This window comes from Gossypium raimondii, chromosome 12 (assembly GCF_025698545.1).
Source record: "Gossypium raimondii isolate GPD5lz chromosome 12, ASM2569854v1, whole genome shotgun sequence".
NCBI lineage: Eukaryota > Viridiplantae > Streptophyta > Magnoliopsida > Malvales > Malvaceae > Gossypium > Gossypium raimondii.
Window position 1 is genome coordinate 9469065 of NC_068576.1, and position 14542 is coordinate 9483606.

Genomic DNA, 14542 nt, shown 5'->3' on the forward strand with positions numbered 1-14542 from the left:
TGCAACTGATTAAAAAAAAGAAAAATTACCCAAAAGAGAAATACAATAAGTAAAATTACCTAGAAGTTTTGATCGTTAAATAAAAAAGATAAAGTTACTAGTTCTGGAAAAACCTAACAATGAACTCAAACAAAAATTATCCAAAACAAATTATGAGTTTTACCTAAAAAAAAGAATTAATAGAAAATCAACAATAGAAAAACGTACATTAACCTCCAAAATCAAAGCATTAGATATGAAATCAATAAAAAGAAAATTTGATTACTTGGGATATAGAGAAGAATTTAGGCTTCCAAATTTAGAGACGACTTCAAACTTTGAAACCAAATTCTGTTTGGGTTTTAAGTGAAGAGATTACAGGATACACGAAAGAAATACGAGTTTACCAAAAAAAATAACGGAAGTATAAAAAGATGAGAAATCAGAGTATTAAAGAGTCTTTAAGTTTTCATAGAACTATCCATATCCCTCCCAAATACATAAATAAGAGAATAATGCGCTTCAGCGCACGAACTCACGTCCTCCTGCATTAGCAATAATGCCCATGTCAATCGAGCTAAGATTCAATCCATTATACACCCTAAAATGTTAAATCAAAACTTTTTCGTATTTTTTATTATTTTTTATTATTTTTTCCTTAAATACTAGATGACAAAAACTAAAGCATGACTCCATTGGTTGTGTACCATATAATTTCCTCATTTAGTTTAATATATGTCTATGTGATTTTTTTATATTTTTTTGCTATTTTTAATTTAAATTAATGTAGGTAATTATTTTTAATTTAGATGGACAATATTATTATACAATTTTTAAAACTTATATATGATAAACTAAGTATATTGATAAGATTTTTAATAAAAAGGAAACATTTTAAAAAAATTAATTTAAATTTGGAAAATTGGGATTTTGATTATTAATTAAGAAAACCAAACTTTAGTGAGGAATACTTAAGCTGTTAGGCAACAACTTTCAAGCTAATTTTAAAATTTTGTTGCAACTTTTATACTTGGTAATAAATTCTAAAATTTTTATGGGAAAAAGATCATTGAGCCTAGTTTCTGAAACATCAAATGGATCCTTATTTCAAATTTTATAGACTAAGATATAAATGATTTAGTAATTGGTATATGAGTGGGCAACCCTGTTTTGGAGGTTAAGTTGCCTAAATTGACTTGTATATGTGGTTTATAATAAGAAATGATGTATATATGGGTCATAATATTTAATATTAATAATTGACTAAAATTAAATGTGAATGAATGATGTTCAAAAATATGGAAAGACTAAAGAAGTGTATGAAGGAGTGTCTACTCTCTGACCAACTGCAATAGATTGGATTGTTTTCATATTTGAGTTGTTGGCAATTTGTTGAACTGGATGTTTGGATTATACTAAGATTGTGGATCGTATTTGGCCCATCAATGAATATCATATCACTTGAGGAAACATATATGGAGGATTGGATCAAATGGGATCATGCTTATCAAATCCCTTGGATCAAGAAAATTGGATTAGATCGAATCATTGAAGAGTAAGCTGCCAAAAATCCTTGTTTACATTATTTGTCATTAGTTTGTATTTAGCTTGTTTAGTTTTTTTATAGTGATTGTGAATGTTTTGAGCATATTGAATGGTGTTAAAGGATCTTTTGAATATGGTATGTGTCTACTTTATTAGAAGGTGATTTGGAATGATTTCTAAGTGGTTCTAACTTGAAATTTTTATCCCCTACATTAAGGTTTTGAAACCTTGCATGTTGGTACCGATATAAGGGAACTTAGTGGGCAAAATAAGCTCTAAGGGTCCAAGGTGCCCGTGCATCCCTAAGAGGTATTAGTACATTACAAGTTAGTAGCTAAATTGCTACAATAATACATAGAGGTACCTATACATCCCTAGAATGTACCTATACTTCGCTCTAGTTTTGGCCAAAAGATTGTTATGGTCATTTTCTATTCCTGAGAGCCTTTATTTGGTTTCGAACACCTCCAATTGTTGGAAAAATCCGGTTCAAAAATGGTTTTCTTGCAAAGCAAAAAATTAAATTTGTTAAAACCGAGCTGGTTTTTAATATTTATAGCAATAAACCCTTAACCAAAATTACACCTGTGTTTTTTACTAGACGGATCCTTGTCGTTCTCGGCTTTCAATCGAATGGCCTTCTCCACTATTCTCGTACCACAAACTGCTTTGAGTATGGCTCGAATGAATTCGAATCAAACACAAAACCATAAATTGTTTACTTTACTTTCAGTGGGAAAATAAATTCTCTCTCAATAGAAATCAATAGAATTGTTATTTTGGAAAATAGAATTTATATTTAGAAAATAAATTCTCACTATTTTCGGACAGAATAGCAATGTCTTTTAGTTGTGTATTTAGTCTTACCGATGCCATCTATTTATATGAGAAGAGGTGAAATCCTTGTTAAATTGTAAAAGTTTATTTCAATAGAAAAACGAACTCCTAATCTAAATAAGATTAGGTGGGGCACAACCCTAGTTAAATATACTAGGGTTCGCCTTCCCCAGCATTATCATGAGGGGCTTTTGGGCCTCTCCAATATCGGGTTCAATTATAAGTACTTCCTAAACTTTTAACCTAGAACTTTATAATTCAATCCAACTTAATATTTGTTTTTCTATTTCCCAAAATTAACATCTTAAATTAATTTCCCAATTAAATAATTTTCTCAGCCCAAATTTAATTCCGTTAAAATATGACGACTTTACCGTAAAAGAATTTATGATAAAATATATTTAATATTTCTACATTCAACGGATTCACCATGACCAATAAATTTATTTCCATTTTCGAACTTCAATTATTTAATAACTTAATTAGATAATAATTAGAAAGACCATAAATTCACTTTTCAGGTCATTTCCTTTTAAAGAAAACCACATTCATTTCCAAATGTTTCTCATTGCTCTAACTTTACCATTTTCATCCATTTATGTTCATTTGATTCAACATGCAATTCATTTCTAGTTTCAACAAGGTAGTAGAGGGACCAATTGGCCATATGTGATTAGGGCTCAAATAATTTATAATTAAGTTCCAACTTTTCATCTATTAATTATAAACTCATTTAATCACAAAGTCATTCCACTATAATATCGTTACTGAGCTCTCCCTAATGACATACCATTACAAAAGCAACTTGATCAGTACTCGTCCAATGATCTTATCATAAGTGTGTTACCCTCACTGGATATCCTTAATCTCTTTGGGATAAATTTGTTTTCCCAATATGATCTTATTTTATCTCATGGTAACCATTACATCTTCCTTCATGAAAAGTCAATTACTATCAAATGGTAATCAAGTCATACATCATAAAGATGAACAACCTATGGCCAATGAGAGGATATCATTTACCCATATCTCAGATTATAAATTTCACTGTTGTGAATGACGCTACACACTGCAGAAGTCGTATACCCAACACACCAACTTTCAATTCCTTATCTATTCGAACTCAAGCTTTTACTTACATTAAAGTATACGAGTCACACATACATAGTCCGTCATCCATTTAGGATTAAGGTATGCCACAATGTGAATGTCACAAGTGAATAAATCCATAAACGAGTATAGGATCTATCCTTCTTAGGTCCAGTCTGATGTACTATCAGTTCAGTCAATCATGTAACACCTATATCCCGTTTTCGTTGCCGGAATAGGATACCGAATATTACCAGTCAAGTTGGAACAGTTAATACGATTTACATTCAATAATCAATTCAATTTCATAATTACAAGTAATATTCAATATGAAAGAGATCATTCAGTTTCAAGTCTTAAATCAAGTTTTAGAAACTCTAAAAATAAGTTACGAACATTCAAGGGCCAAATCGGAACAAATCAAAACTTTCAAGAAAAATTCAAAAATTTTCAAGTTAGGGGTCACACGGCCGTATGATAGAATCCAGCCCGTATGGCTCCAAACACGGCAGTGTGGTTAACCTACATGCCCATGTGCGACCTTACATACCCGTGTGCAAAGATTGTGTAACTCTCTGATTTGGATCACGCGGCCGTGTGTCATCCCGTGTAACATTCAAAATACCCTCACACTGCCGTGTCGTAGGCCGTCTGTCTGCCCGTGTGAAACTGCATCTATACTATTTCTGAACACTTCTGGGCACACGCTCAGGTAGGTTGCCCATTTGCTTCACACGACCATATGACAGCCAGTGTCCCAGGCCTTGTGAGACAAAAATGACCAATTCTAAGCTAAATTTTCACTTATTTGCTTAGGAGCTTAAGCACATTCAAATACACACTTCCATAGGCTAAAAACCATCTTCAAACACATTCAAAACATGTCAATGGATTCAACCTATATATCAAACCAATATGCCCTCATTAACACCATAAACCATTTCATAACATTTCATCTTCAAGGTTTTATATACAAGATATAGTTGCACATCAAAACATCAATTCATTCCAAATCGTAATCTCACATATTGTCAATGTTTTCTAACATCATGCTTTAACATTTAAACTTAGATGAAACATGCATAATTTCATTTGTCGCAACACATAACACAAACTTAAGTAAACTTGCTCAAACTAGGATTCAACATCATACATACAAAGAGGTCCTAGTACATGCCATATATACCAAACTATAACAAAGTCTACCAAAAATCTCTTGGATAGTGTGATTTCTTATTTTGATCCGATCTTCTAAGCCTTCAAAACGTAATTTACAAAATAAGACAAATACATGTAAGCTTGAATAAAGCTTAGTAAGTTCGTTTGTATATATTGATAAACCTTTCCAATTAAACATAGTAATCAATTAAAATTAAATGTTGAAATTCCATAAAACACAACCTTTATCATAAATTAACAATCAGTAAAGTAGTTCAGTATATTCAGTGGATAATGCTCGTTTGAGCTTTACTCAGTATTTTAGTATATTTCACTCGATTAAGCTTCTTCAGTATATCAGTGGATAACGTTCCATGAGATTTATTCAGTATATCAGTAGATTCTTTTACTCAATAGAGCATTCTTTTCAATAGATTCAATAAGTATGGCTTGAGAGCACATACGTTTCAGTAGATTCAGTAGGTATCGCTCGTCTGAGCACCAATCAGTATATCGGTGAGTAACGCTCACTGATCTCATTCGGTATATAATATAACATTCAATAACAGTATACTAACAAAGAGTATAAGGATTATTAGAAGCATAAATAAATGTATGAATTTACAAAATTGATTTACAGTAATGACTCATAGTATCTAAATCAGTGATCAATGCCATTTCAATTCATTATTTCTATTTCCAATTGCACACATCAATATAATCCAATATTATGCAATTAAGTTCCTATAATACATTTAAAAATATACTAAAATTAATCCGTACGAGCTTACCAGACTAAACTACAGCAACGACAAAGTATAGAGGCTATCTAGTAATTTTCTCTTTTCCTCGGTTTTCCACTCATATTGGATCTATAACAATTCTATTCAATTCACTAATTCTAACAGCAAAATTAATTCATTTTATACAATTAAGTCCTTGTTGATATTTTTACAAAATTACCCCCAACATTTTATTTTTATACAATTTAGTCCCTAAGCTCAAAATATGCAATTTAACCAATTTCAAATAAAATCAAGCTTAGCCGAACTATATAAGGCCTCTCTACAGCCCATAATTTCTGTTATTACACAAAAGTCCCTGTAATTTTATCACTTTAATGATTTAGTCCTTAAACATTACAGTTACCAAAAATTACTTTATAAAATAGTTCTATCTAGCAACCAAGCTTAATATTCTACCATAAAACTTCAAGAATAACTCAATTTTATCAATGGCATAATAAAAAAAATTGACAATTTTACGAATTAATCCCTGAGTTAGCTAGATTAAGCTAATACGAGCTCAAAAACATAAAAGTTACTAAAAATGGGCAAGATTTACCTACTCAATCGACAAAACCTAGCTTGGCCAAAGGTTTCTCCTCTTAACAATGGTAGATTCGGCTTTTGAAGGAAAAAAACAAAAAGATGATAGCCAATTTTGGCATTTGCTTTATTTTCATTTTACTTAATTTCATAAATTACTACTATAACCTTACTATTTGAATAAAATTTCATGCAATTAGCCTTGCAAACCGTCTATTATCTACTCAAATGGTATAATTTCCAATAAAAGAGGGTTTAATTGCACAATTGGTTCTTCAGTTATTTTAAATTTTAACTAAACAAGTTTATTTTCAATTTAATCCTAAACTAATTAGGACTAAATGAGAAAATAGCCCGAAATTTAGTGGATTTAATCATGCCACCACTGCTTGGACTTTTTGACCATGGTTTAATTACCATTTTGATCCTTTTACTATTTTAAATCTATAGCAATTAACTTTTACCTCTTTTACAATTTAATCATTTTACCTCAATTAAGCAATAAATCATCAAAATTACCGGACCCAAATTCAATTCACATGTAATACGACTCTATAAATATTTAATAAAAATATTTACAGTTTTATATTACAAAAACAAGGTCCTAATACCTCGTTTTCAATAACCACTTAACTTTTGAACCAAATCACTTATACTAACTTTTAATTCAATTATTTAAAATCATCAAATCAAAATTCAATATAAAAACCGCTATTGACTCGTATAATTTAAATACTAATTATACGAACTTGCTAGTCGGATTTTTGGTCCCGAAACCACTGTTTTCGACACCACTGAAAAATGGGTTGTTGCAAATCACAACTATGTTTCTAACTTATGGGAGTCATCCGCTCTAATGCCCAAGACAAGACATCTTCCCAATTGGACTTGATAGACGGCATATTAGTCTTTCAATCAGTTTGCTCATTTCCAATTAGACTAAGGACATGTTTAGGTTCATCTACAAATATAAGTTGTCTTTCCATATTACGATCTGACCACGTAATACCACTTAACATTAATTTAAACATTAGACAACCAGTGAGCCAATATTTTCTTCTATTTGCTCTGTATGAAAAAAATCACATGAGGACATTATACAAAGTATATTAATGTAATCCATGAATTGTTTTATTAACTAATATGTTCGAAAAAATTACAAGTGTACATAAAGGAAAATACTACACTCAAGGCATCAAATCCAACACCAATCACTTTTGAATCATTTCTAAATAATTTTAAAATGTTTCTAGTGCCTCTAAATTGTCTTAAAGTTGATTCCTTGCATTTGTGTTGGTAATATATTTATATCGGTTATCAGGACAGGTAAGGAGTGTTACAATATCAATACTTAGCCTCCAAGTCTCAAGACATGAATTACAAGTTTCGAGACTTAGCCTTGTAAACGACTATAAACTACTAGTCTTTTGAATAGGTATTAATGCCTCCTTAGTAAGTATAGAGACTTGAGTTGCAGGGACACTTTCTCAGCCTGCAATTAATGTCTCTAATGGCTATAAATCATTATCAATAGCTCCAAATGTCCACAAACTCTTTCCTTGATATAAATGCAAGTAAGACACTTAAAGACTTATGAGAGACATATCCAAACATCAAAGTTAAAGAGGAAAAGCTTCAAAATTATTTCCCACTTTTCTCTTGTACATGGTTTCAAAGTTCATATTGTAAAATCTTCTATCATTCGTATTTCATTTATTTAATAAGCTAAACTTTGTAAACGCATACCTTCCTAAAAGCTTTATTGTTTACTTCATCATTATCACCAATTGTAAATTATTAGGGTTTTAGTTGAGCCAAAAAAAAAATATGAAGGGTTCTAGAATAACTATAAAAGCTAGGGGGAAATATTTTATCTAAGCCTTAAGAAAAATATAGTGTTGTAAGGGTTATGTCTTCTTCTTGAAAGGTATCAATTATAGTAGTGAATTGGGAAAAACTGAAGTAAAAGAGGCAGACAATCGCTTTATATCACTTATGCCACTTTTTTCTCCTTCTCTCAATTTTTTTTAGAAAAGTTTTTAGAATTCTTAAAATACCAATTCACCCATTTCGTTGGTGTTTTCAAGCCTAACATTAACTATAAAAAATGAAAGAGAAAAGGGTAGCTTTGAGGGTGCTGCTATGGTGAAGAACAAAGACGGTCATATGACTTTCTATTATAAAAGATTTTATGTGTAGTCAAGACTTCAAGAGAGAATTCTTTTGTTAACTCTAGTCCTTTTGTATACACATGAATAGGGAATTAGTATATGTAGGCTATTGTACAAGGAAAAGAAATGGAGAAATATTATCTTGAGAAGTTAAAAGCGAACTGAAACCTCATCTCTGTTACGAATGACACCAAGGAACTCATATAGGACATTGCAAAAGAATCATTCATGATTTGGAGGAGGTGAAAGATTGAACACAAAAAGCATCTGATATGAATTTTTTGTTTCTTTTTTAAAAGCTTTAATATGTAAAAAAATACTATCCATGTCAAAATAAAATCATAATAAATTTAAATATCTATGAGTAAGTGGAATTGCAACAAAAATTCAAAAATATATATATGAGTGGTAAAATTATTAAGATATTAATATGCTAGACTTGTTCGTACGAAAGAAACACTCACTAACCCTGTATCTCTTCGGAGAGCACACCCTAATTATGGAAAATATCCCTAGATTTAATTATAACATTTTAAAATTTTGAGCCTAATTTAAAATTGGAGCCATAGTTTTGTGATGATGGATGCAATTAACCTAGTGATACAACAGCAGAGCAAAAAGCTAAGTTTACATGCGTCACTTTATTCTGAAAGAATAAGTTTTTATCTATTTTCTATTTGGAATGACACTACTTTTTCTTTCATTTAATCTCTTTAATTTTGTTTTCAAAATTTCACCGGCTGAGTGTTTGTGTGCCTTAATCTAAGTTCTCTTTTAATCCTTTTTCCTTGATTTGGTTTCCTCACAAATTTTTCTCTTCTTTTTCTTGTTCTTCTCTGCAACTTTGTCAACCCTCAACTCCCTGCAACTTTCCAGAAAGGTAATAAATTTCCATTTCTCTGCTTTCATTTATTTGTTTTTGGACTTGGGTTTCTTGAGAAACTGACTGAAACCACTTCCATTTTTAGAGTACGCTAGATGGGTAAGTGATGATCTTTTTATTAATCTGTAGATAGGCTTTTGTTATTTTAACTTAATCATGATAATTGCAGAACAGAAAGAGAAATGGGTTCGATTTATTTGATTTGGAAATGAATTTTCTTGTTGAAATTGATACTGTCTCACGTTATTGTCTTTTTTTTTCTTTGGAGGATCGCACTTTCATTATTCATTTCTTACATTCTAGCTATAATTAAGTAAAAAGAAAAAAAAAATACAGACTTTCAATGAAAATATTGGTTCGGAAGATTTACATCTGAAGAATATGTATATGTTAGTAGTTAGTGACTTGATGAAGAGGTTTGTATCCATAGAGTTGTATAAATTGTTATGTCATAAATTTATGTGAAATTGCAATTACTGTCACTGAATTTGTACAATTAATTTATACCAAATGAGTTAGCTTTTGGTGTGCATGTATTAATTAAGACAAATTTATACTAAATGTGGTTGTATTTATAAGCTGATTTCTTGCAGAGTTTGGTTAGAGAAGCATGAACAATATCGGTCTGAAACATAACATACCCATATGTTTCTTTAGCTTCAGTTGGAGAAAATGAGTTGAATTTGTATCAAGCTATGTAGGGTCTTTCACTGTAAAAATTTGCAAAGTTGTTCTGCAAACCAGCATGACAAACTTGAGAGAAAAAGTAGAATAGACTGCATTGAGTTAAATCCTAGAATGGGATTGTCTACTTTTGAAATAGAATGAAACCATCTCATTATCTTATTTGACAAAGATCCTGTTTGTTTTCTGTCTTGACTTTCTCTGACCTTATTTTTTTTGCTAATGATATTTGGTTTTGAATCAGAGCAGCTTACTGACCCTTGAAATGGATGCTGATATCCTTCACGAAGAAGGTGTTTCTGGTGATGAATTCAATAGTATGGAACTGGAGGCAGGATCAAGTAGAGCTGACATACTTGACGGGATATCATCTGGTGGAGAGGTGAATGAAGAATTTGGAAGGGCTAACGAGATTCTAACAAGAGTGGAGTTAGATTTAGCATGTTCCTCCGAGAAATTGGTTAACTTAAGTGTACTTACAATGCATTTGGCAACTAGGGAAACTGACTTCGAATCATTTATGTCAGAAAAAGACAATATGCTGGTTGAATCTATGGAGAAAGCTTTGGAATTTGATCTCTTATCAGGAATTTTAGATTCAGAGGTTAAAGAACTGAATAAATTTATGGAGCATCTTGAAACTTACATTATTAGTTCCCGTGAAGCGATATCTTCATTTAAGCACTTGGGAGAAACTTTCTTCAAAATGGAGGAAAAGCTACTTGATTCTGAAGAATCCTTGAAGCAGTCACGAAATCAAGTCTCAGAAATTAAGATGCAGGCTGCTGATTTCCACAGGATTTTATCATGTCTTCATGGAAATGAAAACAGTAAGCTACAGCTCAGTTACTAACTTTATTTTGTTTTTATATTTTGCCACTGATGGAATTAAAGAACCAACAGTGGGCATATGCTTTAGAAGTTTATAACATGGATTAGATATCTTTGTTTTAGAACCTGCTAATACCTATGTAAAAGAGTAGGGAGAATGACTTTGCTGATGTTACTCTGTCTTTGTTGCTGTACCACCAACATCTAAAAGATTATGTCCAAAAGAAGGAAAATCGATGCTAGTTTATGATAACTGAATGCTTTCAGAGCGTATTCTTATTTTTGACCAGTCTCATTCTGCTGTTTCTGGATAAAGTCAATGAAATATTATGAACATATATTTTGTGAAAGGACAAGGGATGAATAAGAAAAATATTTACTTTTATGTTCTTTTCCTAATATGCGCTTATTGCTAGGGAATGATGAAAATGGTGTGAATGTCTCTGAAGGTGATCGATTGTCTAGTGGTAATACAAAGATAAAAATGCAAACTATTGAACAGCAAAGGCATATTTTGAGAATGCTGGAGAAATCTTTGGCTCGGGAAATTGACCTGGAAAAGAAGTTTGCAGAATCTAGGCAAATTGAGGAGGAGCTGAAACCAAGGATATACACGTTAGAAGAAGGGATGGTCAGCATGGAGGAAGAGACGATGGATGTTAGTGAAAGGTTGTTTGAAGCACAGAATGCAGCGGTGGTGTTTATGGGGATTTCAAAGGAGCTATTGGGTCGACTTCAGCTTGCCCAGTTTAATTTGAATAACTCAACTCATCGAGAAACTGAGTTAAGATCAAAGCTTGAAGAATCCACAGTGAAGTTGAAAGCCAAAGAAAGTGCATTGCGGACGCTTCAAAGTAGTGATACTAGACTCAGTGATTTTGTTCAAGCACAGGTAGACACCTTAAAAGAAAAGTTGACTGAAGTTGAAAAAAAGTTTATTCTTGCTGATTCTGAGGCCTTCACTATGCGTGAGAAGGCAGATTCATTAGAGAAGCAACTGAAAGAGTCTGAATTGAACTTGTCAAATGCAAAAGCTTCTCTTGATGAAAATCGGGAACAACATGATGCTTTATATTCTCTGATCAATACATTGGAAAATGATACTGCTGATTTGAAAGCGAAATTATTTGAAACTGAAAAAAGAGCACATAATGCTGAATCCAAATGCAAATTAATAGTTGAGACTAACACGGAACTTATTGAAGAGCTGAGTCTTCTTAAAGGCCAGGATCTTACATCTGAAAAGGTGGAGTTTCTTGAGATGCAATTGAAGGAATCTGAGATCCGGTTATTGAATGCTGTAGCTTCTGCTGAAGCTAGTCAGGAGAAGCAAAATATGTTGTATTCTACCATTGGAGATATGGAAAACCTAATTGAGGATCTAAAGCTGAAGGTTTCTAAAGCTGAAAATAGAGCTGACAGTGCAGAAGATAAGTGTATCATATTATCTGAAACTAATGCAGAGCTAAGTGAAGAATTGCGCTTCTTGAGGGGTAGACTGGGTTGCTTGGAGGCATCTCTAAATCAGGCTGAGGAAATGAAAATGGCAACTGCTAGGGACATAGGCATTCGTACCCAACTGATAGCAAATTTGCTCATGCAACTGGGCATGGAAAGAGAACGCCTTCACCAGCAGGTATGCTTGCTTTACTTCCAACTTATCTTAGTCAGTTTTCATTTTCAATGTGGATTTCTAACTGAGATATGCCTTGTGTTGGCCATTCTATTCATCACTTCTATAGAGTCTTGAAAATGTAACCACCCCCCCCCCCCCCAAAAAAAAAAAAACAAAAAACAAATGTGGTTTGGACTATATTAAGAATGAAAATGACTGTAAAAGCTAAAAAGTATTGGTAACTATCTTACTTAGTTCACCTTAATCAGCTCAGTAAATTCAAATAATTTTTTGGTTAATCTACACAATGCTGCTTTAACCTTCATGAAACCTTTGTGAACTGCCCAATATAATGTGATGGCATGTGGAACTAGTTATTCCAAAAACGAACTAAAAATTCTAGAAATTTGTTTAACCTTTTGTGGATTTGGAATTATGAATAAGCATTTCGCCAAAATACATTCCCTTCAGAGGCCATTTAAGAGTTTTTTATCAGATTTTACTTATTGTACCAAGTAAAGATTCGAATATGTCCGTTGAAGATAGAATTAGTTTTTGACAACCTTTAATTATTTTAGCACTCTACCTGAAATGCCTGTCTTGCTAAGCAGATATCTGGATTAGCCACGGAAAATAAAGTTTTGATAGTAAAGTTGAAGCAAACATACAAGGACCACTCTATTGTTCAGAGCCATGAGAATAAGGGAAATGTCAAAGATTTTTTGTTTTCAAAGCAAGACTCCACAGCTGCTTCTGCAAGAGAAACTAAGGAAGAAATAACCAAATCACCGGTCGGTGGTTCTGAGGTAGGGTTTTCCTAATTCATTTCTCATATCAGTTAGTGCAGGTGTTTAATATGTCCTTCCCATGAATTTGATTGCCATCTTATCCTTCATTGTTATAAAATACTCTTAGGGATGATACCTAGGTTGGACATAAATTGCTTCAAATATGTGAGTTTATGACTATTTATCTGCCTCATCTGTGAATTAGATTCTGTTATGATAGTATATGGTTGAGGAATGTGTTTATGGAAGAACTGGAATAAAGGTTCTAAACAGGCATATATTGCGTAAGGGTAGCAGCTTCTTAATTTCCTTTGCTCATCTATGATCTTATTAAGAGTTTCAAGCTGTTGATACTTAAGCTGGTATTTCTTGAGACAAATGATTTCAACTATGGCTATTTTTAGCAGTTTACCCGGCATTTTTGCTTCCTCTAGGATATGTGCAGCTTTTACATTTATGCTCATATACCATATGTGGTACTGGCTCAAATTCCATAGACTTTGAGGTACCCTTTCAAGCTTGTTGTACCCTCTTGCTTCATTTACCCTGAACTCTTCATGGTGTTTTTACTTAACAGCACTCTTTCTTTCTGTCTGTCTTGTCTTTTTCTTTTCTTCTTGTTATTGTCATTTTCAAGCCCGTCCAGAGAAGCTAGATGAAAAAGTATGCTCTTTTACATTTGGGGGGATCCATTGATAGCATGGATCGTATCTATTGAGATAATACTTGGTTCCTTTTGAAGGAGTCAAGCTTCTGGCCAAGAAGTATAGATGATCTTTTAAATGCACCTGCAGTAAGTAAAAAGATGGAAAGTAGAAAAAAGAGAGAATGAGAGGAAATAACACAAAAAACTAGAAGAAAGATAGAACAGGAGGGAATTTTTCTCAAAGTCTGCATTGTATTCTCCTCAATTGGAAAACTAATTGACTATCTAGCCCTCCTAAAATTAGATTAAGTCCTATTTTCTTAGCAAGGTATGAGGCGGTGATCCTCTGTCAACAAATTCTTTTATTTGTTGGCTGTGTTTTGCAAAAGATTTCTATTTTGCAGAATTGATTGAAATTAAATATGTTGCTCTCAATTTTGTTGGTGTGATGTACCATTTCCAGCTGGACAAGACTACTGAATCAGTTGGTGAGTCCGAAGTGAAACCCACAGATGGCACTTCACAGTACGAGACTGTGAGGACAATAGATGCAAGATTGCTTAGCTTCAAGCACATTTCCTTGGCATTGCTCGTCTTGCTAGCTTCAACAGCAGCAGCTTATTATTTCCAGAAGCAGAAAAGCCCTTTTTATTGATGATATGTACATTCATCCTTTCTGTTATTGAATCTTGACAAGGTTTTACTCGTTTTCTCTCCTATACTAAATCCTTTTGAAGTTATGAATCCGGTTTTCACCTAAGTTAAAATGGTACGAAAACTTTAGTATATGCAATCTTCTCTAAAATTTTGCTCGGATTATTGTTTTTTTTTTTTGGGGGGTTAGAATATGCGTGGTTTTGAAAATATTTTTGGGATGAGGTGCCGATGCGTAGATTGAAGACCTTCAAATGCATTGGAAGTTGTGCTGCAGTGAAAGAACAGTTTTTCATAGCTTTTCTTTATGTTCATTAGGACTGGTGGAAAAACA

General features: G+C 32.5%; 1 protein-coding gene across 3 annotated transcripts; it reads left to right on the top strand.

Moving 5' to 3' along the window:
• Positions 1-8584: 8584 nt before the first annotated feature.
• Positions 8585-14340, top strand: LOC105761959 (WPP domain-interacting tail-anchored protein 1). Of its 3 annotated transcripts, none has more exons than XM_052625076.1 (5): positions 8585-8987; positions 9919-10504; positions 10955-12141; positions 12732-12926; positions 14018-14340. In XM_052625076.1, the coding sequence occupies exons 2-5, from the start codon at positions 9940-9942 to the stop codon at positions 14207-14209; spliced, it is 2139 nt and encodes a 712-aa protein (XP_052481036.1). In that variant the 5' UTR covers positions 8585-8987; positions 9919-9939; the 3' UTR covers positions 14210-14340. The 3 variants fall into 3 exon arrangements, with proteins under 3 accessions (XP_052481036.1, XP_052481034.1, XP_052481035.1); XM_052625074.1 differs by having other exon boundaries at positions 8586-8987; positions 10922-12141; XM_052625075.1 differs by having other exon boundaries at positions 8586-8987; positions 9924-10504; positions 10922-12141.
• The last annotated feature ends 202 nt before the right edge of the window (positions 14341-14542 follow it).

What these genes read in the sequence shown, in the direction of transcription:
- LOC105761959 (XM_052625074.1), top strand. Translation starts at nt 9,940, where the DNA reads ATGGATGCTGATATCCTTCACGAAGAAGGTGTTTCTGGTGATGAATTC. An exon ending in TCTTCATGGAAATGAAAACA is followed by an intron (nt 10,505 to 10,921) that starts GTAAGCTACAGC and finishes GCTTATTGCTAG; the next exon opens with GGAATGATGAAAATGGTGTG. An exon ending in CACCGGTCGGTGGTTCTGAG is followed by an intron (nt 12,927 to 14,017) that starts GTAGGGTTTTCC and finishes TACCATTTCCAG; the next exon opens with CTGGACAAGACTACTGAATC.